The 26,571-nt window shown below is 41.3% G+C and overlaps 1 protein-coding gene across 1 annotated transcript; it reads right to left on the bottom strand.

Annotated features, from left to right (window-relative positions):
* Positions 1–285: 285 nt before the first annotated feature.
* Positions 286–24,995, bottom strand: LOC311111508 (retinaldehyde-binding protein 1-like; the record flags this gene model as incomplete). The annotated part of the gene is made up of 6 exons (XM_084154244.1): positions 24,873–24,995; positions 19,544–19,748; positions 14,059–14,237; positions 13,389–13,547; positions 11,815–11,925; positions 286–432 (listed from the first exon to the last, which is right to left on the bottom strand). The coding sequence occupies exons 1-6, from the start codon at positions 24,984–24,986 to the stop codon at positions 286–288; spliced, it is 915 nt and encodes a 304-aa protein (XP_084010370.1). The 5' UTR covers positions 24,987–24,995.
* Between the last annotated feature and the right edge of the window lie 1,576 nt (positions 24,996–26,571).

Here is a 26,571-nt window from a genome sequence, read left to right as displayed (position 1 = left end):
TCCATGTCCTCTATTCAACATTCCTATTCTTTCTCGCTTGTGTTCCTATTGCCCAGTCACAAATCAACCACTAGCCCCAAACCGAAGACACTCATCTTGATGCCCACTTGAAGAGCTGATAGAACTGAATAACCCTGTAGGAAACATGGCAGAAACTTCACCCCCACCTATTCTGCCTTTCCGATCTGAGGGAGGATCAAGTGTCCAGGGTTAGGCGCTAGCTGTTCGTTTTGGACTGGACCACAGTCTGTTCTAGCCTTCCTTCATAATGTGACAGTATGGTGGTTAGAGCGCTGTGTCCTCAGATCCAAACAGCTTGGTAGCGATGGCCTTGCAGTCAGTGATGGGGGCTTTCCCGTCGAAGTCTGTAGGCAGGATGTCGGCATCAAAGTCCTTCAGGTAGCCATCCAACTCATCACCGTGAACAAAGACCTGCCAAGAGGAGGAGCCGCAGACCAAAATTAGAGGAGAGGAAAAGGTAGGTGCACAACACATTCATAATTAACCATTTCAGAGACATGGTTGAATACCAACATTTCACACACTGAGTAAAAAATTCATGGTTACATGTTATATAGAATTGATAGGTGCACTCGAGGTGGGGCAGAAGTAACCTATTTCCTCAATAAATTACTTTCCATGAAGATTTCACCTGAGATTGTCCCTTTAGATTTTGAAGGTTTACTTTTTCTCATGTAGTTATTTTAATAATTGATGAATGGTAACATTTACAGACCACCCAATGCCCCCAGTAGACTCAATTAACAATATTATCAACACTGTTAATTCAATGCATTGGTCAAATTAAAGTCATCTTATTAAAGATGACATTAATAAGAAATAGCTTGAGAAATCCTTTGCTAAGGGACAGATTGAAATTTAGGTTGGAAGGGGGAGTGTTGCTGCACAGCTATTTTCAGGTCTCTCCAGAGATGTTTGATCGGGTTCAAGTCCGGGCTCTGGCTGGGCCACTCAAGGAAATTCAGAGACTTGTCCCGAAGCCAGTCCTGCGATGTCTTGGCTATGTGCTTAGGGGCATTGTCCTGTTAGAAGGTGAACCTTAGTCCCAGTCTGAGGTCCTGAGCACTCTGGAGCATGTTTTCATCAAGGGTCTCTCTGTACTTTGCTCCATTCATCTTTCCCTCGATCCTGACTAGTCTCCCAGTCCCTGCCGCTGAAAAACATCCCCACAGCATGAGGCTGCCACCACCATGCTTCACAGTAGAGATGGTGCCAGGTTTCCTCCAGAAGTGACGCTTGGCATTCAGGCCAAAGAGTTTAATCTTGGTTTCATCAGACTAGTGAATCTTGTTTATCATGGCCTGAGAGTCCTTTAGGTGCCTTTGGGTAAACTCCAAGCGGGCTGTCATGTGCCTTTTACTGAGGAGTGGCTTCCGTCTGGCCACTCTATGAAGGCCTGATTGGTGGAGTGCTGCAGAGATGGTTGTCCTTCTAGAAGGTTCCCCCATCTCCACAGAGGAACTCTGGAGCTCTGTCAGAGTGACCATCGGATTCTTGGTAACCTACCTGACCAAGGCCCTTCTCGCCCGATTGCTCAGTTTGGCCGGGTGGCCAGCTCTAGGAATAATCTTGTTGGTTCCAAACTTCTTCCATTTAAGAATGATGGAGGCCACTGTGTTCTTGGGGACCTTCAATGCTGCAGCCATTTTTTGGTACCCTTCCCCAGATCTGTGCCTCGACACAATCCTGCCTCGGAGCTCTACGGACAATTCCTTCGACCTCATGACTTAGTTTTTGCTCTGACATGCACTGTCAACTGTGGGACCTAATATAGACAGGTGTGTGCCTTTCCAAATCATGTCCAATCAATTGAATCTACCACAGCTGGACTCCAATCAAGTTGTAGAAACATCTGAATGATGATCAATGGAAACAGGATGCACCTGATCTCAATTTCGAGTCTCACAGCAAAGAGTCTGAATCCTTATGTAAATAAGGTATTTTCTGTTTTCACTTTGTCATTATGGGGTATTGTGTGTTGATTGTGGGAAATCCATTTTAGAATAAGGCTGTAACGTAACAACATGTGGAAAAGGTCAATGGGTCTGAATACTTTCCGAATGCACTGTATATACACTACCAGTCAAAAGTTTGGACACACCTACTCATTCAAGGGTTTTTCTTTATTTTTACTATTTAAGGCAAAGGGTGACTATTTGAAGAATCTCAAATATATTTATTTAACACTTTTTTGGTTAGTACATGATTCCATATTTGTTATTTAATAATTTTGATGTCTTCACTATTATTTTACAATGTAATTTTCTTCTTTTTTTTTTATAAAGAAAAAGCCTTGAATGAGTAGGTGTGTCCAAACCTTTGACTGGTAGTGTGTATATATATATATATATATATATACAAAGTGGGGGGAAAAGTATTTAGTCAGCCACCAATTGTGCAAGTTCTCCCACTTAAAAAGATGAGAGAGGCCTGTAATTTTCATCATAGGTACACGTCAACTATGACAGACAAATTGAGAAGAAAGAAATCCAGAAAATCACATTGTAGGATTTTTAATAAATTTATTTGCAAATTATGGTGGAAAATAAGTATTTGGTCACCTACAAACAAGCAAGATTTCTGGCTCTCACAGACCTGTAACTTCTTCTTTAAGAGGCTCCTCTGTCCTCCACTCGTTACCTGTATTAATGGTACCTGTTTGAACTTGTTATCAGTATAAAAGACACCTGTCCACAACCTCAAACAGTCACACTCCAAACTCCACTATGGCCAAGACCAAAGAGCTGTCAAAAGACACCAGAAACAAAATTGTAGACCTGCAATAGGTAAGCAGCTTGGTTTGAAGAAATCAACTGTGGGAGCAATTATTAGGAAATGGAAGACATAAAAGACCACTGATAATCTCCCTCGATCTGGGGCTCCACGCAAGATCTCACCCCGTGGAGTCAAAATGATCACAAGAACGGTGAGCAAAAATCCCAGAACCACACGGGGGGACCTAGTGAATGACCTGCAGAGAGCTTGGACCAAAGTAACAAAGCCTACCATCAGTAACACACTACGCCGCAGTGCCAGACGTGTCCCCCTGCTTAAGCCAGTACATGTCCAGAACCGTCTGAAGTTTGCTAGAGTGCATTTGGATGATCCAGAAGAGGATTGGGAGAATGTCATATGGTCAGATGAAACCAAAATAGAACTTTTTGGTAAAAACTCAACTCGTCATGTTTGGAGGACAAAGAATGCTGAGTTGCATCCAAAGAACACCATACCTACTGTGAAGCATGGGGGTGGAAACATCATGCTTTGGGGCTGTTTTTCTGCAAAGGGACCAGGACGACTGATCCGTGTAAAGGAAAGAATGAATGGGGCCATGTATCGTGAGATTTTGAGTGAAAATCTCCTTCCATCAGCAAGGGCATTGAAGATGAAATGTGGCTGGGTCTTTCAGCATGACAATGATCCCAAACACACCGCCCGGGCAACGAAGGAGAGGCTTCGTAAGAAGCATTCCAAGGTCCTGGAGTGGCCTAGCCAGTCTCCAGATCTCAACCCCATAGAAAATCTTTGGAGGGAGTTGAAAGTCCGTGTTGCCCAGCGACAGCCCCAAAACATCACTGCTCTAGAGGAGATCTGCATGGAGGAATGGGCCAAAATACCAGCAACAGTGTGTGAAAACCTTGTGAAGACTTACAGAAAACGTTTGACCTGTGTCATTGCCAACAAAGGGTATATAACAAAGTATTGAGAAACTTTTGTTATTGACCAAATACTTATTTTCCACCATAATTTGCAAATAAATTCATAAAAAATCCTACAATGTGATTTTCTGGATTTTTTTTCCTCATTTTGTCTGTCATAGTTGACGTGTACCTATGATGAAAATTACAGGCCTCTCTCATCTTTTTAAGTGGGAGAACTTGCACAATTGGTGGCTGACTAAATACTTTTTTCCCCACTGTATATATATATATATACAGTGAGGGAAAAAAGTATTTTGTACGTTTGCCCACTGACAAAGACATAATCAGTCTATAATTTTAATGGTAGGTTTATTTGAACAGTGAGAGACAGAATAACAACAAAAAAATCCAGAAAAACGCATGTCAAAAATGTTATAAATTGATTTGCATTTTAATGAGGGAAATAAGTATTTGACCCCCTCTCAATCAGAAAGATTTCTGGCTCCCAGGTGTCTTTTATACAGGTAACGAGCTGAGATTAGGAGCACACTCTTAAAGGGAGTGCTCCTAATCTCAGCTTGTTACCTGTATAAAAGACACCTGTCCACAGAAGCAATCAATCAATCAGATTCCAAACTCTCCACCATGGCCAAGACCAAAGAGCTCTCCAAGGATGTCAGGGACAAGATTGTAGACCTACACAAGGCTGGAAAGGGCTACGAGACCATCGCCAAGCAGCTTGGTGAGAAGGTGACAACAGTTGGTGCGATTATTTGCAAATGGAAGAAACACAAAAGAACTGTCAATCTCCCTCGGCCTGGGGCTCCATGCAAGATCTCACCTCGTGGAGTTGCAATGATCATGAGAACGGTGAGGAATCAGCCCAGAACTACACAGGAGGATCTTGTCAATGATCTCAAGGCAGCTGGGACCATAGTCACCAAGAAAACAATTGGTAACACACTACGCCGTGAAGGACTGAAATCCTGCATCGTCCGCAAGGTCCCCCTGCTCAAGAAAGCACATATAAAGGGCCGTCTGAAGTTTGCCAATGAACATCTGAATGATTCAGAGGAGAACTGGGTGAAAGTGTTGTGCTCAGATGAGACCAAAATCGAGCTCTTTGGCATCTACTCAACTCGCCGTGTTTGGAGGAGGAGGAATGCTGCCTATGACCCCAAGAACACCATCCCCACCGTCAAACATGGAGGTGGAAACATTATGCTTTGGGGGTGTTTTTCTGCTAAGGGGACAGGACAACTTCACCGCATCAAAGGGACGATGGACGGGGCCATGTGCCGTCAAATCTTGGGTGAGAACCTCCTTCCCTCAGCCAGGGCATTGAAAATGGGTCGTGGATGGGTATTCCACAATGACAATGACCCAAAACACACGGCCAAGGCACCAAAGGAGTGGCTCAAGAAGAAGCACATTAAGGTCCTGGAGTGGCCTAGCCAGTCTCCAGACCTTAATCCCATAGACAATCTTTGGAGGGAGCTGAAGGTTCGAGTTGCCAAACGTCAGCCTCGAAACCTTAATGACTTGGAGAAGATCTGCAAAGAGGAGTGGAACAAAATCCCTCCTGAGATGTGTGCAAACCTGGTGGCCAACTACAAGAAACGTCTGACCTCTGTGATTGCCAACAAGGGTTTTGCCACCAAGTACTAAGTCATGTTTTGCAGAGGGGTCAAATACTTATTTCCCGCAAATCAATTTATAAAAAATTTTACATGCATTTTTCTGAATGTATTTGTTGTTATTCTGTCTCTCACTGTTCAAATAAACCTACCATTAAAATTATAGACTGATCATGTCTTTGTCAGTGGTGAAACGCACAAAATCAGCAGGGGATCCAATACTTTTTTCCCTCACTGTATATACATATATTTTTAAAATATATTTTCCTTAATTATTTTCCCCTGACCCTACCACCCCTCCCCTAATTGGAGTAAACTAATGGACAACAACACTTAGGCTTCTACTTCCACCTTATACAGTTGAAGTCGGAAGTTTACATACACCTTAGCCAAATACATTTAAACTCAGTTTTCCACAATTCCTGACATTTAACCCTAGTAAAAATTCCCTGTCGTAGGTCAGTTAGGATCACCACTTTATTTTAAGAATGTGAAATGTCAGAATAATAGTAGAGAGAATTATTTATTTCAGCTTTTATTTCTTTCATCATATTCCCAGTGGGTCAGACGTTTACAGACACTCAATTAGTATTTGGTAGCATTGCCTTTAAATTGTTTAACTTGGGTGAAACGTTTTGGGTAGCCTTCCACAAGCTTCCCACAATAAGTTGGGTGAATTTTGGCCCATTCCTCCTGACAGAGCTGGAGTAACTGAGTCAGGTTTGTAGGCCTCCTTGCTCGCACACGCTTTTTCAGTTCTGCCCACAAATGTTCTATAGGATTGAGGTCAGGGCTTTGTGATGGCCACTCTAATACCTTGACTTTGTTGTCCTTAAGCCATTTTGCCACAACTTTGGAAGTATGCTTGGGGTCATTGTCCATTTGGAAGACCCATTTGCGACCAAGCTTTAACTTCCTGACTGATGTTTTGAGATGTTGTTTCAATATATCCACATCATTTTCCTTCCTCATGATGCCATCTATTTTGTGAAGTGCACCAGTCCCTCCTGCATCAAAGCACCCCCACAACATGATGCTGCCACCCCCGTGCTTCACGGTTGGGATGGTGTTCTTCGGCTTGCAAGGATCCCCCTTTTTCCTCCAAACATAACGATGGTCATTATGGCCAAACAGTTATATTTTTGTTTAATCAGACCAGAGGACATTTCTCCAAAAAGTATGATCTTTGTCCCCATGTGCAGTTGCAAACCGTAGTCTGGCCTTTTATGGCTGTTTTGGAGCAGTGTCTTCTTCCTTGCTGAGCGGCCTTTCAGGTTATGTCGAAATAGGACTCTTTTTTACTGTGGATATAGATACTTTTGTACCTGTTTCCTCCAGCATCTTCACAAGGTCCTTTGCTGTTGTTCTGGAATTGTTATGCACTTTTCGCAACAAAGTACGTTCATCTCAGACTTGTGGAGGTCTACAATTTTCTTTCTGAGGTCTTGGCTGATTTCTTTTGATTTTCCCATGATGTCAAGCACAGACGCACTGAGTTCGAATGTAGGCCTTGAAATACATCCACAGGTACACCTCCAATTGACTCAAATTATGTCAATTAGCCTATCAGAAGCTTCTAAAGCCATGACATCATTTTTGGGAATTTTCCAAGCTGTTTAAACTTAGTGTATGTAAACTTCTGACCCACTGGAATTGTGATACAGTGAATTTATAAGTGAAATAATCTGTTTGTAAACAATTGTTGGTAAAATTACTTGTGTCATGCACAAAGTAGATGTCCTAACCGACTTGCCAAATATATAGTTTGTTAACAAGAAATTTGTGGAGTGTTTGAAAAACGAGTTTTAATGACTCCAACCTAAGTGTATGTAAACTTCCGACTTCAACTGTACATACTATATACATTTTACGGACACAATGTATTTTACAATAGTTATCTTTTGTTTGTTTTTAACCCTATCCTGAAGCCCATACAGTTTGATTTATATTTTTAACTGTTCTTAACATTTCTATTCTCATATTTTCTACAGATTGTAAATTAAAGATACATTTTTTTGCTAAAAGTATTATTATTTTATTGATCGATTTTCTATGACTTTTCAAATCACCCAGTAGTGATACCTGCAGAATTAGCTCCAGGTAAATGTTGCACTTCTTCAACCATTCCTGGACCTGCGCCCAAAAACTGCTTAGGTGGGATGGTTGTATCCCCCATATATTTACCATTATATTGGTTGCAAGAATTTTGTATAATAATTTAAATAGAAAAATTATACGTTCTGAATCCGGTGTTGTTTTGCATATCAGTTCATAAACCATGTGCCATGGAATCGTTACATCAAAATTCTCTTCTCAACTATTTTGCAATTTAAATTATATGGCACAGCTGTCAATTTTTTGGTCCTTAAATGAAACTGCTATACTTTTTTATTTATCACAATTTTCTTTAACCAATTTTGACCTTTAATGCAGGGCCAACAGAACAGTTCCTTACTTTTTCCCCCTTCCACTTGCCTCTTTCATTTTTGCGGTAATGCTGCAATTAGATGGTTGTAATTTTGGGTAGAGCAGACATTTCCATATATTTTTGTTGGCTGCATGTGTGACATAACTCCACCAGTCCTATTTATGATATAATTTACAAAGATTCAACCTTTACTAAAAAAATTAATCATTATTTTATTTAGTATATTTGAGTTTAACCACAAGAATTGTTGTATTATTTGTTCTGTCTTTTCTGGTGGATTCAACTGAAATTGCAACCAACTTTTTATGGCTTGTTTTAAAAATAGCGATATTTTGGAGATTATTTCATTTTCAAATAACCAAAAGTGAGAGGTTATAATCTGAATAAAGGGAAAAATGACATTCTTGTACATGGAGTGAGACCATTCTTACTAATCTGCTAGAGAACCAGTTTGGATTTAAATATAACTTTTGTATGACTGACGCCTTTAGTGAGAGGTCTAATGCTTTAATATTTAATCATTTCTGCCATCCAAATTCATATTAATTATATAAATAGGGCTGTTTAGGAGTAGGCAAGACCATAAGCAAATAGGTAAACTGGGATAATACTAAAGAGATAATCAGGGTGATTTTTCCAAAAATAGACAGGTCTTTTCCTTTACATGGTAGCAAAATCTTATCTATTTTTGCTAACTTTCTATAAAAATGTATTTTAACAAGATAATTTCTTTCTTTCGGGAAATGTGTGTCCACATCACCGTCAGACCATTTTATTGGTAAACTACACGGTAATGTTTATGATCCAATAATTTGGTTGTAATCCAGAGAGGTTAAAAAAGTATCTAGATCCTCTTTGAGGCTGTGGAGGAATCCAAATTGTGGATTTAAAAGAAAGTATGAATCATCAGCGTACAATGCCACCTTTGTTTTTAAGCCCTTGATTTCTAACCCCTTGATATTACTGTTGGATCTGATTTTAATAGCTAACATTTCGATGGCCATAATAAATAGAAATGCCGACAGTGGACAACCTTGTTTTACTCCTCTTGACAGTTTAATAATTTCTGAGAAGTAGCCATTATTTACTATTTTACACCTAGGGTTCCTTAACATAACTTTAACCAATTTTATAAGCAATTCTTCAAAATTGAAATAATCCAGGCATTTATATACAAATTCCAGTCGTACTTCATCAAAAGCCTTTTCAAAGTCAGCTATGAATACCAGGCCTGGTTTCCCAGTACTTGTCTTATATTATCTCCAATGTATCGTCCATTTAAAAAACCTGCCTGATTAGGATGAATAATATCCAAAAAATACCTTTTTAATTCTATGCGCTATGCATCCAATAGGCTTTATTACATTTCCAATATCCTCGTCCACGTGGAAATTCTGTAAGAGTAATATATATGCCAATTATTTGACCGCATTCTGTCCCCTATCAACACTTTATCGAGAATGACATAAGAAAGTAATCAAGACAACTAGCTTGATTGAGCCTCCGCCATGTAAATCTCACTAGGTCAGTGTAATGTAGTGAACATAAAGTGCAGTCACAAGATGACAAAAAGACACAAAAACAAGACACCTCCCCAAGCTCTGATGATGATGATTATGTGTATGTTGTGTGTACACTACAGAAACCATCGCAACCACACATTCAAGTTACCATTATGAAAATTCACAGCACCAGTCCACTCCAAGACTAACATGGTGGATACCACTTTCTATGTAATCAAAGGTGACTCTGGCTCACTACTTAGCTGTCAGACAGCAACAGAACTTGGACTTCTGAAAATAATAAACTCTCTGTCCACTCCAAGTGAACCAGCTGATGGTTCATTCATAAGCAAGCTCACCAACGAACACCAGGACCTCTTCCAAGGCATAGGAAAACTCAAAGACTTTCAAATGAAGCTGCACATTGATGACACAGTGCAACCAGCAGTACAACCACACAGGAGGATTCCTTTTCACATGAGAGAAAAAGTTCAACAGGAGCTTGACAGACTACAAAGCCAAGACATCATCGAAAAAATCAGTGGGCCAACGCCATGAGTATCCCCAATAGTGGTCACACCAAAACCCAAGACGCCTGATAAAGTTTGTGTCTGTGTCTGTCAGCAATACAACGTGAACGACACATCACACCAACGGTTGATGACCTCATCCATGATCTGAATGGAGCAGTGGTGTTCTCCAAGTTAGATATTAATGCTGGATACCACCAGTTTGAGTTACATCCAGACTCAAGGTATATCACAAACTTCACTACACATACTGGCCTCTGGAGATACACCAGACTGAACTTTGGCATAAATTCAGCTGCCGAGGTGTTTCAAAATGCAATACAGCAAGTGCTGCAAGGCATTCCCAACACCTCAAAATGTCTCAGAAGTTCGCAGTCTACTGAGTATGATACAATATTGCTCACGATTCATCCCAGACTTCGCAACAACTGCACAGCCTCTTCGCGAGCTCACAAGAAAAGATCACACCTGGTCATGGGGACCACAGCACCAGTCTGCAATTAAAAAAACTATTAAGAACACGTCTGATGCAGCACACAACTACAGCCTACTTTAACCCAGCAAAGAAGTCAACACTGTTAGCCAAGTTGGTTTAGGTGCCATACTAAGTCAGCACAACCCTACAAGTGACAAAGATGCCCATATTATCACATATGCCAGCCGAGCGCTTTCAGAGGTTGAACAGCGCTACTCACAAACCGAGAGAGAAGCTCACTTCACGGTCATCACAGACCATAAACCACTAGAGCTTATCTTCAACAACCCAAAAGCCACAACCCCAGCACGACTTGAGCGATGGAGACTGAGACTACAACCCTACAGCTAAACTGTGAAGTACAAAGCCGGTAAAGACAACCCTGCCGACTACATGTCAAGACATCCCATCGCAGGGGAAACACCACAAAAAACCTCTCGGATGGCAGAAGAATATTTGAACTTCATCATTGACAACACAGTTCTCAAAGCGATGACTCTAGAAGAGGTGTAAGAAGAAACAAAGAAAAACTCAGCTCTACAGAAGGTGCCTATTGTCCACAGGAACCTGGCAAGATTCAGCACGTGACACAGAAGATGCTGATTTGCAAACATTAAAAGCACTCTTTCGCATGAGACATGAACTAACAATCAATGCATAAGCAAACATCATTCTGAGACGAACACGGCTTGTTCTTCCAGCCACTCTTCATAAAAAAGCAATCAACCTAGCTCACACAGAACATCTACAGTGAGGGAAAAAAGTATTTGATCCCCTGCTGATTTTGTACGATTTTGTACGTTTGCCCACTGACAAAGACATGATCAGTCTATAATTTTAATGGTAGGTTAATTTGAACAGTGAGAGACAGAATAACAACAAAAAAATCCAGAAAAACGCATGTCAAAAATGTTAGAAATTGATTTGCATTTTAATGAGGGAAAAACTATTACTGTTTATTTGTTTATTATTATTTAGTTGTTGTTATTATTATTAGAAAGTAGTTGCCATATTATTTTTGTTTCGAAGTATTTAAAAATATATATTTGTACACCTGCATCCTGCAAAATGTCAAATAAATAAATAAATATCTGGTATCTGTATGGAACTACAGAAAAACTATTACGCCAAATACATTGATTATGTTCCCTAATGCTGAGATCTTGTTGGAAGCTAAGCTAGAGTGCACAAACCTTGCCAAACAAGACAATGGAGGAGCCTGAAGGAGAAACAGGTAGCTTAGCGCCATGTAGCCTAGCGATTAAGACCATTGGGCCAGTAACCAAAAGGTTGCTGGTTCGAATCCCCGAGCCAGCTAGGTGAAAAATCTGTCGATGTGCCCTTGAGCAAGGCACAACCCTGATTACTCCTGTAAGTCACTCTAGATAAGAGCGTCTGCTAAAATGTTTAAATCAGACTGGCACACAGGCTATTTGCATCTCCTGCTGCCCTTCTCCCTCCTTTAACATACCCCATCCCTTCTGCCATTCTCCTTTTCCTCCCGCTCACCCTCTGCCACCATCCCCTTGCACCTCTATTCATACCCTTCAACTCCCCCACTTCTTCCTCCTCCTTCTTACCCTCTCCAGCAGCTTGCTCTTCATGAATGGTTTGACCACGTTGTAAGTGGTGGTGAAGTACCAGGGCTGGTGGGTCACGTGGATTGCCTTGAAACGGGCCGGGAATGAGTCCTGCAGTGCATACAACATAGAGACCAACACAGGCTGGGTCAGACTCACTTAGGCAATAAGCACATTTAGCACATCCAGAGAGACATTCTGAAAAGAATGCTGAACCACATAATACAAATAGTATCAGTAATCACATTGAGTGGTCTTCGTTTTCTGTTAGTGGGGAGTGGGACAGCTGGACTGATCACATACTGTACATTGATTTTTCTGTTTTGTTTGGACTGGCTGGTCTGATTAGATCTGAGTAGTTCCTAGACGGTCATGTTAGAATGGACGAATGGTCGTGATAACCACTGGTCTGATTAGGGCCTTGCCTTGTTCAGAAGGCATTCATTATTATTATTGTTTTAATGTACTGAAACAGATAGGCACTACTTGAACTGTAACACTTTACTTGACACCCAGTGTCATAACCATGTCATAATATGTCCTAACAGCTGACATAACTTGTCATAACCTGTCATAATATGGTCATAACACTGTCAAGACCCATATATTTACACATGTTGTGACATATATTGCGTTATTTTATGGCTGGTTATGACACCTACATAAGAGTGTCAAAACCCACATTTATTCAAATTAGATTTTTCCCTGCCAAGAAGTTTCCTTTCGTTTAAAAGTTTGTTTCTTAAATCCTTTGTTGTTGTAATGAATTATTTACAGTAATGTTTTTTTAATCATATTTTAAATAACTTGTAGAAAATACACTTTATGACACTGTCAAGAAGCATTATGACCATCCTGTGTCACTTTACTTGGACTAAGAAATGCACTTTATGACACTGTCAAGAAGCATTATGACCATCATATCATATAAGCCAGATAGGCCTATCATGTACAGGCCCTTATATCAGTCATCAGTCATAAAGAGGGTGTCTTGTCCTGCTCCTGAAATCTGCTCCTGCATTCATCCCAGTCACCAGCAACAGAGCATTGGGTTAGGTTCATGTCTGACATCAATGTGTGCGCAATTACAATGATAATTTAATATGGCAAAGAAATAATATATATAACATAAACATACTGTTGACACATAGGCTATGGTGTAATGGAAAGTTTTGCCTTGTGTGGTAGGTTTTTACACTCTTATGTAGGTGTCATAACCAGCCATAAAATAAGGCAATATATGTCACAACAGGTCTAAATATGTGTCATGACAGTGTTATTACCATATTATAACAGGTTATGACAAGTAACGTCTGCTGTTATGACATATTATGACATGGTTATGACCGTGTCATAACGTGTTATGACGCTGGGTGTCACGTAAAGTGTTACCACTTGAACTGTCCCATTAAGAACGCCCATTTTCTTTTTTCGTGGCAAAATGTCTTGCTACATTGTGCCTTTACGGAACTTCATCCAGAACTAACAATCTATGGGTATAACTATTTTCTGTGTGAGGTTGCCGCCTTCAAGTCTGACATTGTGTATTGATTTGTGTGTGTTGCTCCTCTGACCTGCATCATGTCCACCATCTTCTTGAGCTCAGTGGGTTTGATGCCAGAGGCGTGCTGCATGGTGAAACCCTTAAAGTTCTCTATCAGGACAAAACCATTGATCTGGGTCTCCTCATTCTCCAACAACTTCTCCAGGATCACACAGTATGCTCGCAGGGTCTAATACAGAGTGGGAGAGAGAGAGGAGGAAGAGGGAGAAAGGAGAGAGATTCATAAGGTTTGAATGTTTGTTCAAAGAGAAACTGCAGTGTGGCAAATGAAGTAGCTAAGTGCTTTTGGCTTTCAGTTTGTGAGGTAAGCTTTTCCTGGTAGTCCAGATCTTCTATAACACCTCTCTGTTTTTTTAAATTGTCAGGCCCAAAATATGAACTCTTTAGGATTGGCCTCATTGGTGGTAGTCTGAGTGCCAGTCTGTTTGTATAGCCCCTGGGTAGCCCGCCTCTGGTGCTGTGGACATGAGGACAAAATTGGCTACACAGAACAGATAATACAGAACCAGTCTGCTCTGTGGGTTTGGATGAGGATTACAACATTTTGGAAACTTTCCCAAAGTTACCAGGATTTTCAGAAATCCCAGTTGGAGGATTCCCTCCAATCGGGATTTCTAAAATAAATAAAAAAAACTACAAAAAAAATCTGGAATTTTGCAGCCGTAGTTTGTATACTCTACCTCATCGAAGGTGACCTCCTCCAGGTCCCAGTTCTCGATGTTGAAGAGGATCACTACACGGCCGTACTTGTCCCTGCTGGGCAGGACCACAGGGTAGCCCGCCTCGATGGTGCTGCGGACTGCCTCAGGGGTTAGGTTCTCAAACAGCTCAGGGTAGTCCCTCCTAAAGCGCACATAACCTGTGCAGAAACAGCCACAGATATGAAATCAATGAGGTTCCTCTTGAAGAGCACATATTAACATTGCCCTAACACCACCAATGTAGCCTGTTCCCAGATCTGTTTGGGCTCTTGCCTACTCCATTGGTGTCAGTTTGAAGCCAACATTGGCATGACAATGAGTGACATGGAGTTAGCATGATAGAATAAACAGAATCAGAAGTACATTTACACATACTCAGAATTTTACTTGGTGATATGGTGCTGCTAGTGATAGACAACATTTAGAGACAGAATACAGACAGAGGAATTTAGGCAACAAAGTGTACATATATTATATACCAACAGACTGGCACTCAGGCTACGACCAATGAGGTCAATCCTAAAGAGTTCATACATTAACCTGACTGAATACATTAACCTGACTGAAAACCCCAGCAAATGGGGTCAATGGTTTAACTACTCCTAACACCTGCAAATTCAGATGAATGAAGTCCTTTTTGAAGAACACATGAGGTCAGTACAGTTCATAAGGCTGACACCCCTATGCTCCAAGCAGCACCGAAGCACCACCGCAAAGCGTTATATTTTACAGAGAATGCTGCAGAAGAAGCGACTCTTTCAGCCGAGCACGCGCGCACACACACGGTTGGTTGTTTAAACCTGTCTGAAAAGAGCCTATACTGCACTGAGTATACAAAACATTAAGAACACCTGCTCTTTCCATGGCATAGACTGACCAGGTGAATCCAGGTGAAAGCTATGATCCCTTATTGATGTCACTTGTTAAATCTACTTAGATCAGTGTAGATGAATGGGAGGAGACAGGTTAAAGAATACTTTTTAAGCCTTGAGACAATTGAGACATGGATTGTGTATGTGTGCCATTCAGATGGTGAATGGACACTACAAAAGATTGAAGTGCTTTTGAACAGTAGTAGGTGCCAGGTGCACTGGTTTGTGTCAAAAACTGCAATGCTGCTGGGTTTTTCACGCTCAACAGTTTCCCGTGTGTATCAAGAATGGTCCACCACCCAAAGGACATCTAGACAACTTGAGGCTGTTCTGAGGGCAAAAGTGGGTGCAATTCAATATTAGGAAGGTGTTCCTAATGTTTGGTTTACTCAGTGAGCTGCAATGGCTTCTTCCGTTGCCTTCCTTGTAGACAAAATAAAACAGGGTTGGGCGGATTACTTGAAAAATGTACTAGCCTACTAACATTTTATTAATAAAGAAAAAACGTGCACATATTCAATAGCCTAGAAGAAACAAAGAAACCAAAAGATATGTTATTTTAACTTTGTAATAATTTTCTTTCAATTTGCTCTAGAATCTAATTATCAATAATAAAACTAGGCCTACAATATTTCCTTGAAAAGTAGACTCAAACCGCATATGTTGAATAGGAATTGCCTTGAACTTGTCAGCAGCACACCAAATCTCTCCAGACTCCATCGATTGGAGGAGTATTAGGCTACTAGTGATTGGCACCAATATGTAAAGTCTGCCTGTAGGCTATTAATAGGATACCAGTTGCATTTTTTCCGATATGATAAGAAGGCGGAATGTGACTGACCTGCACAGATAGGAAAGTGTCCAGACAACTGTGTGCTGATTGACCAGCAGGCTAGATTTTAATGTTCTGAAAGATTAAATATAATCAATCATCTGAATACTTTTAGAGCCCCCATTGACACCTGATTGGCCATCAGCGGGACAATTAGTCAATATCCCTAAATTGATGTTGGTCGTCTGCTATTGTCTGCTTGATTTAAAGCAGTGTCTAGTAACATTTAACAAAGAAAGCAAGGATGTTTCGAAACGGCATTCGTTTTTCCAAACTGCCCCCTGTAATTATTTTTCTTTCATTTAATTGAGTCTTATGATGGAAGCCTGGAGGTTTTTATTCTAGGCATGAAGATATTTCATCATCATGTCTAGATGTGTCACGGTCGTTGAGAGACGGGTCAGACCAAGGTGCAGCGTGGTATGCGTACATGTTTATTAAGACGAATAAACACTTGACAAAAATAACAAAACAAAGAAAACGTGAAGTCCTATGGGGTATACACAACAAGCCTAACAGGAACACAAATAAGATCCCACAACTAAGGTAGGCAACCAGGCTGCCTAAGTATGATCCCCAATCAGAGACAACGATCGACAGCTGCCTCTGATTGGGAACCACACCCGGCCAACATAGATATACAAAACTACATATACACATAGAAATTCACACCCTGACCAAACCAACTAAAGACAACTGGGCTCTCAAGGCCAGGGCGTGACAAGATGATAAAAGACTACACTGATATCTTGTGCTTGGCTGCGAAATGTATGTGTCCACATAATATTTAAATTGAGGAAGTGTTATCATAATCATTATTTTACATCCACGGTAGACGTCCCCTCCTAATGAAAAGGCCGCCCATCCTGCTGACATGAGCTGCTGAACAGCGCACTTGCACTTGAGATGCATTCATGGATGAGATAGTAAACTTGCCATTTCCAAAACGTTTTCAATGTAGTCCATTCATATGAAATATGTGCACAGTACTTGATTATAAGTATCAATTCATCAAATCAGTTCTTGTTTTCTTGCTCTAACTGCAAGCAGCACCTGTCAAACTGTAATGTCTCGGAAAACACAGGGATGTCGTTGCGCACGAAACTCGTAGGCTATTATCATAGGACCTTGGAGTTTGCCAACAAACTGTAGGTTATTCTGTCTGGAATTGTTACTCTCCACCACGTATAAATTGCGATAGAAAGAGGCTAATAAGAAAGCTGATAATTTTGTGACTTGATGGTGAGAGCCTAATAATACATTCCCATGCAGTCCCTTTAATCATAGGCTATTGGTACTTTGTGCCTCCATTTCTATACAAATTGTATTTTTTTTACCAATGTCGGCCTTTTACCAGATCCGAATATTTTCGCATGAACTGTATAATCACAGTTTCTAAACCCAGAGACGCAACATCGCTAGACTTCTGGGAACGCTTGCGAAACAGACCAAACAGACCAGGCCGGGGTTTGAGAAGTCAGTGAAAGAAGTGAACAATTATTTCTTAGTTGTTAATTTTCTCGAAATCGAATGGCACAACCTAGATTCGAGCCAATGTCTTAAGTAGTTGAACATCTTATTACTCCAACCTCGTGAAAGTGACAAACTGACACGTTTTCATTTTCGTCAAAAACAACTTTATATTGAAGGAGTGCATTTTGATTTAACGGTAAGCCACGGCTGCCACCTCTACAATATATTTTTTTAAGGTTCAAAATGTAACCCCTCCCATCACAAAAAGGTTCCGGTTTGAACCTTTACACAGGGGTTCCTCAAATACCCTTTTCAGAGGGGTTCCTCAAGGAACCTTTTTAAACTAGAAAGGTTCCGCAGGTGTGGCAACCCAAAAGGTTATTCCAGGCACCTTTACATCTAAGAGTGTAAAGTGCATAGAGGGCGAGTGTGCTGTGGGCTCTGTATACAGCTTTGGCCCCTCGCTGATGTCTTTTTCTCAACAAAAAGCAGCATAAGCCCCACCACTAGTATTTAGGACAGTTCGCAATTGTAAACATTTGTTGCTGTGCTTTCACATGGTGAGCAAAGACAATAACACCAGTGTTTCCCCCACCTCTCCTCTCCTGCCCTAGCCCCTTCATACTGCAGAACCAATTATCCTCACGGTGTGTGTGTGCCTCACCATATCCCTTTATACTGGACCACCAATTAACTCCAGAGAACAAGTGCATTCCTCTCTCACATTGAACCCACAAGGAAATCATGTGTGTGTTACATAATCATAGTATAATGCAATAAAAGTTACAACTAACTCATTTCACCTCTTTAGCGCAGTCCGCTGTAAGAGACGTGTGTTTATTTGCATGTCTCCGTAGCATGTTTATAGCCAGGTGTGTGTGTGTGTGTGTGTGTGTGTGTGTGTGCACATAAGTGTACACGTCTGTGTGTGTATGTGTGTGTGTGCATGTATATGGTTGTGTGTGGGTGTGTGAAAGAGAGGAAGAGGAGGGATGAAAGCACAGCCCGTCTCTGTCTCTGTTCCCAGCAGAACACTGCAGGCGTATAGGCTTAACAGACTTTCTGCCCTATTTGTGTATAAAAGAGCTCCTTTGTCCAGGGGACTTTGAAAACAACTAAGTCCACAATGAATGAACAGTATTCTCTCTGTCTTAGTGATGAGCAGGCTTCAGAGACTCAAAACAGAGCACAAAAGAGATTTGGCACTAAATTACTCAATCTATTACACAATGTTTATGGCAGAGAAAGCATGGGAGACCAGAGGTACAATATGCAGTGTGGGACAGAGAGATGCTATTTCATCTGAACACACATCAGGGTGAAGATGATGACAACAACACTACATATGATGAATATGATGTCTCCCCAATATTCTTCTCTACAATTCTTTGATTAATTGATTGATCATTTACCCCAGCTTGATTAAATGGATGGATGGGTTGGTGGGTGAGTGGATGGATGGTGGGAGGGAGAGATTAACGGATAGATTTGTGGGTGGGTGGATGGATGGATGGCATTTTTTTTCCTTTGAGGCCTCCACACCAGCCAATATTTGTCCTTGAGGCCTCCATTATTAGCCAGATAATGATCAAGTCAGACAGGCCCACTGGGCTGAAAATGGACCAGCCCAACTGACCAATTCACTCCTGATGGATGGATTGAACTAGTCTGATCCTTCCGGCCATTGAGTGGTCCTCTGTAGCTCAGCTGGTAGAGCACGGCGCTTGTAACGCCAAGGTAGTGGGTTCGATCCCCGGGACCACCCATACACAAAAATGTATGCATGCACGACTGTAAGTCGCTTTGGATAAAAGCGTCTGCTAAATGGCATATTATTATTATTATTAAAAGGAGCATCATGCAGAAAACATGCATCCCTAGAACCTAAATGGATTATTCAGCTGTCCCCATAGGAGAACCCTTTGAAGAACCCTTTTTGGTTCCAGGTAGAACCCTTTTGGTTCCAGGTAGGACCCTTTCCACAGAGGGTTCTACATTAAACCCAAAAGGGTTCTACGTGGAACCAAAAAGGGTTCTCCCTAGAACCAAAAAGGGTTCTCCTATGGTGACAGCCGAAGAACCCTTTTGGAACCCTTTATTTCTAAGAGTGTACACAGAGTAGGCACCCCCTCTACCTCTTATGCAGTTTTTCCAGAAATCGTGATTGGAAGATTCCAGAATCAGGAAGAAATCAGCAGAATATCCTCCAACCAGGATTAATGGAAAATTTGGGGAATGTTACTGGTATTTTTGCACACCTACTCTTACTATAGCCTTTCCCACTCACCCTTCAGGAGCTCGTGGGCTCTGGCCACGTCAAACTTGCGGGCTCTGATGAAGCGCAGCAGCAGGGAGTCTGGTTTGTCCCCGAAGCGCTCCTGCACCGTCTTAGCCAGGTCATCCCCCTCTCCCGCCTTTTCTTTCATCATGGCCCTAAGCTCCTTCAGAGACGACACTCTCCTTTCTTCCGTCTCGTTGAGTTCATCCTTCGCCTGGAAGAGACACGAGTGAATCTCATTTGGAAGGAACAGGCGCAACTCTTGCTGTAACTCAGGGTGTTTTCACATATAGTACTCTTTAAAAGAACCAATCTCAGTCTGGGGTAAAATAAATAGCAAAATAACTCAGTTCTCTTTGTATTCACACTGCCCTCTTCTTTGAATGAGGACTCAACTCTTTTGCCAGTTCAGTTCACCTATTTTGTGGTCTGAGTCCTCTTTGCATTCACATTGCTATGTTTAGAAAGGAACCAAGATCATTTTCCAACATTCACTCAATGCACTCTGGGTTTTTACAAAGGGACAGCTAAATATACCTACTTACATTTTGGAAGCTAATAGCTAAAGTATTCACACCCCTTGGCATTTTTCCTATTTTGTTGCCTTACAACCTGGAATTAAAATTGATTTTTTTGGGGTTTGTATCATTTGATTTACACAACATGCCTACCACTTTGAAGATGCAAAATATTTTTTTTTGTGAAACAAACAAGAAATAAGACAAAAAAACAGAAAACTTGAGCATACATAACTATTCACCGCCAAAGTCAATACTTTGTAGAGCCACCTTTTGCAGCAATTACAGCTGCAAGTCTCTTGGGGTACAGTTGAAGTTGGAATATTACAAACACTTAGGTTGGAGTCATTAAAACTAGTTTTTCAACCACTCCACAAATTTCTTGTTAACAAACTATCGTTTTGGCAAGTCGGTTAGGACATCTACTTTGTCCATGACACAAGTAAGTTTTCCAACAATTGTTTATAATTCACTGTATCACAATTCCAGTGGGTCAGAAGTTTACATACACTAAGTTGACTGTGCCATTAAACAGCTTGGAAAATTCCAGAAAATGATGTCATGACTTTAGAAACTTCTGATAGGCTAATTGACATCATTTGAGGCAATTGGAGGTGCACCTGTGGATGTATTTTAAGGCCTACCTTCAAACTCAGTGCCTCTTTGCTTAACATCATGGGAAAATCAACAGAAATCAGCCAAGACCTCAGAAAAAAAATTGTAGACCTCCACAAATCTGGTTCATCCTTAGGAGCAATTTCCAAATGCCTGAAGGTACCACGTTCATCTGTACAAACAATAGTACGCAAGTATAACACCATGGGACCATGCAGCCGTCATACCACTCAGGAGGGAGACGCGTTCTGTCTCCTAGAGATGAATGTACTTTGGTGCGAAAAGTGCAAATCAATCCCAGAACAACAGCAAAGGACCTTGTGAAGATGCTGGAGGAAAAACGTACAAAAGTATCTATATCCACAGTAAAACGAGTCCTATATCGACATAACCTGAAAGGCCGCTCAGCAAGGAAGAACCTACTGCTCCAAAACCGCCATAAAAAAGACAGACTACATTTTGCAACTGCACATGGGGACAAAAATCGCACTTTTTGGAGAAATGTCCTCTGGTCTGATGAAACAAAAATAAAACTGTTTGGCCATAATAACCATCTTTATGTTTGGAGGAAAAAGAGGGATCCTTGCAAGCCGAAGAACACCATCCCAACCGTGAAGCATGGGGGTGGCAGCATCATGCCGTGGGGGTGCTTTGATGCAGGAGGGACTGGTGCACTTCACAAAATAAATGGCATCATGACGAAGGAAAATTATGTGGATATATTGAAGCAACATCTCAAGACATCAGTCAGTAAGTTAAAGCTTGGTCTCAAATGGGTCTTCCAAATGGACAATGACCCCAAGCATACTTCCAAAGTTGTGGCAAAATGGCTTAAGGACAACAAAGTCAAGGTATTGGAGTGGCCATCACAAAGCCCTGACCTCAATCCTATAGAAAATCTGTGGGCAGAACTGAAAAAGCATGTGCGAGCAAGGAGGCCTACAAACCTGATTCAGTTACACCAGCTCTGTCAGGAGGAATGGGCCAAAATTCACCCAACTTATTGTGGGAAGCTTGTGGAAGTCTACACGAAACGTTTGACCCAAGTTAAACAATTGAAAGGCAACGCTACCAAATACTAATTGAGTGTATGTAAACTTCTGACCCACTGGGAATGTGATGAAAGAAATAAAAGCTGAAATAAATCATTCTCTCTACTATTATTCTGACATTTCTCATTCTTAAAATAAAGTGGTGATCCTAACAGGGATTTTTTACTAGGATTAAATGTCAGGAATTGTGAAAAACTGAGTTTAAATGTATTTGGCTAAGGTGTATGTAAACTTCCGACTTCAACTGTATGTCTCTATAAGCTTGGCACATCTAGCCACTGGGATTTTTGCCCATTCTTCAAGGCAAAACTGCTCCAGCTCCTTCAAGTTGGATGGGTTCTGCTGGTGTACAGCAAACTTTAAGTCATACCACAGATTCTCAATTGGATTGAGGTCTGGGCTTTGACTAGGCCATTCCAAGACATTTAAATGTTTCCCCTTAAACCACTCAAGTGTTGCTTTAGCAGTATGCTTAGGGTCATTGTCCTGCTGGAAGGTGAACCTCCATCCCAGTCTCAAATCTCTGGAAGACTGAAACAGCTTTCCCTCAAGAATTTCCCTGTATTTAGCGCCATCCATCATTCCTTCAATTCTGACCAGTCTCCCAGTCCCTGCTGATGAAAAACATCGGATGGTGTTGTCTGGGTGTTGAGAGGTGTTGGGTTTGTGCCAGACATTTTCCTTGATGGCCAAAAAGCTCAATTTTAGTCTCATCTGACCAGAGTACCTTCTTCCATATGTTTGGGGAGTCTCCCACATGGCTTTTGGTGAACACCAAACGTGTTTGCTTATTTTTATATTTAAGCAATGGCTTTTTTCTGGCCACTCTTCCGTAAAGCCCAGCTCTGTGGAGTGTACAGCTTAAAGTGGTCCTATGGACAGATACTCCAATCTCCGCTGTGGGGCTTTGCAGCTTCTTCAGGGTTATCTTTGGTCTCTTTGTTGCCTCTCTGATTAATGCCCTCCTTGCCTGGTCCATGAGTTTTGGTGGGCGGCCCTCTCTTGGCAGGTTTGTTGTGGTGCCATATTCTTTCCAATTTTTAATTATGGATTTAATGGTGCTCCGTGGGATGTTCAATGTTTCGTATATTTTTTTATAACCCAACCCTGATCTGTACTTCTCCACAGCTTTGTCCCTGACCTGTTTGGAGAGCTCCTTGGTCTTCATGGTGCCGCTTGCTTGGTGGTGCCCCTTGCTTAGTGGTGTTGCAGACTCTGGGGCCTTTCAGAACAGGTGTATATATACTGAGATCATGTGACACTTAGATTGCACACAGGTGGACTTTATGTAACTAATTATGTGACTTCTGAAGGTAATTGGTTGCACCAGATCTTATTTAGGGGCTTCATAGCAAAGGGGGTGAATACATATGCACGCACCACTTTTCCGGTATTTGTTTTTTAGAATATTTTGAAACAAGTTATTTTTTTCATTTCACTTCACCAATTTGGACTATTTTGTGTATGTCCATTACATGAAATCCAAATAAAAATCTGAAATATTTTGTTTTCTTCTCACACTATTCAAAGCCCACAATGAAATAAACTGTTCATGAAGCTCTCTTAGCCTGTAGATCACATATTGCAAACAAATAATCTGAACATCGTGTCGGTACAAAACTCCACAGATATTTTTGTATTTCAGTGCATCCTTGACAATCGCTAATAAATATTCAAAAACAGCAAATATTTTCTGTGAACCTGCTCATCATCATCTTCTCTCTTTTGTGGCACCAATGTGAGGGGTTATGGCAGGGGAAACTGTGTTGCAGTAGCCTAATGTGTGGTGCAGGAATAATGACAAGCGAACCTGGAGAGCTTTGTGTTCACATTGCCCTAAAAAAGGGAACCGGACCGCGGAATTCAAGCAAACTGAACTCAGACCACCTCTCGAGATGGTCTCAGTTCGATTCACTTCGGGGGCTCTTTTGAGGGATCTGAGTTCCTTTGGAGCATTCACACTGCACAAAAAAATTAAGCTAACTGCACTGAGTTCACAAATATTGTCTGAAATGGACTGAAAGTGTGAAAACACCCTCAATTGGCAAAAACAAAGATGACAGTGTCCTTACTGACAGAGGGAGGATACTTTTAGCTGCAATTGTTTCGGTATTCAACAATGCTATATTGCTCCCTTAGCGAGACATAACCTGTCACAAACCACAATCACGGGTAATGATATTGCTAACATTGATTACATACACTCAGTGGCCAGTTTATTAGGTACACCACGCCATTCACGAAAATGGTTCACTCCTCATGTGGCCGTGGATTGCTATATAAAGCAGGCAGACAGGCATCGAGGCATTCAGTTACTGTTTGATTGAATGTTAGAATTGGCAAAACTAGTGACCTAAGCGACTTTGAGCGTGGTATAATTGTCGGTGCCAGGCAAGCTGGTTCCAGTATCTCAGAAATGGCCAGCCTCCTGGGCTTTTCACGCACGACAGTGTCTAGGGTTTACCGAGAATGGTGCGACAAACAAAAACATCCAGTCAGCGGCAGTCCTGTGGGTGAAAACAGCTCATTGATGAGAGAGGTCGAAGGAGAATGGCAAGAATCGTGCAAGCTAAGAGGCGGGTCACAAACAAGCAAATAATGGTGGTGCGCACAATGGCATCTCGGAACGCACAATTCATTGGTCCTTGTCACGGATGGGCTATTGCAGCAGGCGACCACACCGGCTTCCACTCCTTTCAGCTAAATACAAGAAGAAGCGGCTCTAGTGGGCATGCGATCACCAACACTGGATAATTGAGGAGTGAAAAAACATTGCCTGGTCCGACAAATCCTGGTTCCTGTAGCGTCATGCTGATGGCAGAGTCAGGATTTGGCGTAAGCAGCATGAGTTCATGGCCTCATCCTGCCTGGTGTCAATGGTACAGGCTGGTGCCGGTGGTGTAATGGTGTGGGGAATGTTTTCCTGGCACACGTTAGATCCCTTGATACCAATTGAGCAACGTGTCCATGCCCCGAAGAATTCAGGCTGTTCTGGAGGCAAAGCGGGTTCGACCTGGTACTAGATGGGTGTACATAATAAACTGGCCACTGAGTGTATGTGCAGGCAATACGTTGTTTTTTATAATACATATTTTATTGGGATTGAAAATGTCATAAACAACAATAGGATTTTTAAGGTGTTATAGGTATTACCTTCTGTATTGTGTGTACAGGCAGTTTGGGACAGGGTCCAAACACAGGCCCGTGGTCCTTCACAGTCAGATGCTCCAGTTTGGACCTCATGGCCTGCTCCTCCTCCGACACCATACGGAACGTTCCGGTCTAGACAGATGGACATAATCAGGGTTTCACTGATAGATGAAGAACCTGTTTGAATTCCTTCATTCTTAATTTCCTCCTTTCCTTGTGTAATCATTGATCCAACATGATTTAATCGGTGAAAGTAACGTTATTGAATCTTTGCTGTCATCTTTTTGGTGGCCCTATTTGAATACTTAAAAAAATTCATCACTCCATCTTTCCTTTACTTAACCTTTACGGGATCGGTGTCCCGTATACGGGATGGTTGAGCTAACGTGCGCTTATGTGATTAGCATGACTGTTGTAAGTAACAGCAAACTTTCCAGGACATAGACATGTCTTATATGGGCAGAAAGCTTACATTCTTGTTAATCTAACTGCACTGTCCAATTTACAGTAGCTATTACAGTGAAAAAATACCATGCTATTGTTTGAGGAGAGTGCACAACAACAAAAAACTGGTTTGATACATTCATCTCTGAAGGTAAATAATGTACTTACATTCAGTAATCTTGCTCTGATTTGTCATCCTAAGGGTCCCAGAGATAAAATGTAGCATAGTTTTGTTTGATAAAATCCATTTTTATATTCAAATGTAGGAACTGGGTTCTACAGTTTGAACCACTGCTGTCTCTGGCTCCACACCCACCCCGCCCGGCCAGCTAGATCTATGAAAGTTAATGTATAAGCTAATGATCCACCATGTATCATGATCCACCCTCCTGTAGCTCAGTTGGTAGAGCATGGCGCTTGCAACGCCAGGGTTGTGGGTTCGATTCCCACGGGGGGCCAGTATGAAAAAAGTATGCACTCACTAACTGTAAGTTGCTGGATAAGAGCGTCTGCTAAATGACTAAAATGTAAAAATGTAAATGTATGACATTCCTGGGAGTGTGTAAACTTACATTTTGTATTACCATATCATTTTTTGTATGTTCTCTATAGTTATGTACTTGCAAATGTATCAATTGACCAATTTGGCACATTTGGGCAGACTTGATACAAAATAGTCCAGTATTGCAATGCTTCACTGGATCAATCTGAAACTTTGCACACGCCCTGCTGCCATCAAGTGGCCATATTCTAAATTGCGCCTAAACTGCAATATTATAATAATATAATAATAATATGCCATTTAGCAGACACTTTTATCCAAAGCGACTTACAGTCATGCGTGCATACAATTGTACGTATGGGTGGTCCCGGGGATCAAACCCACTACCCTGGCGTTACAAGCGCCGTGCTCTACCAGCTGAGCTACAGAGGACCACGGATTATATTGTGGCCTTTCTCTTGTATTTCAAAGATGATGGGCCCAAAAACATTTTTGGTTTGTATTATCTTTTACTAGATATAATGTGTTATATTAACATTAATTTAACATTTCCACTTCAAAGTGTTTCCTTTCAAATGGTATCAAGAATATACATATCCTTGCTTCAGGTCCTGAGCTACAGGCAGTTAGATTTGGGTATGTCATTTTAGGCGAAAATTGAAAAAAAGGGTCCGATCCTTAAGAGGTTAATTCATGGAAAGGTTATTGGAATGGGCAACCTCACTCTGTAAGAGGGTTTGGGTTCAGTTCCTTTTC

Source organism: Coregonus lavaretus (genome assembly GCF_964263955.1).
Source record: "Coregonus lavaretus genome assembly, chromosome: 37".
NCBI lineage: Eukaryota > Metazoa > Chordata > Actinopteri > Salmoniformes > Salmonidae > Coregonus > Coregonus lavaretus.
Note: the sequence above shows the minus strand (reverse complement) of the source record. Positions and strands in the feature narration are given on the sequence as shown.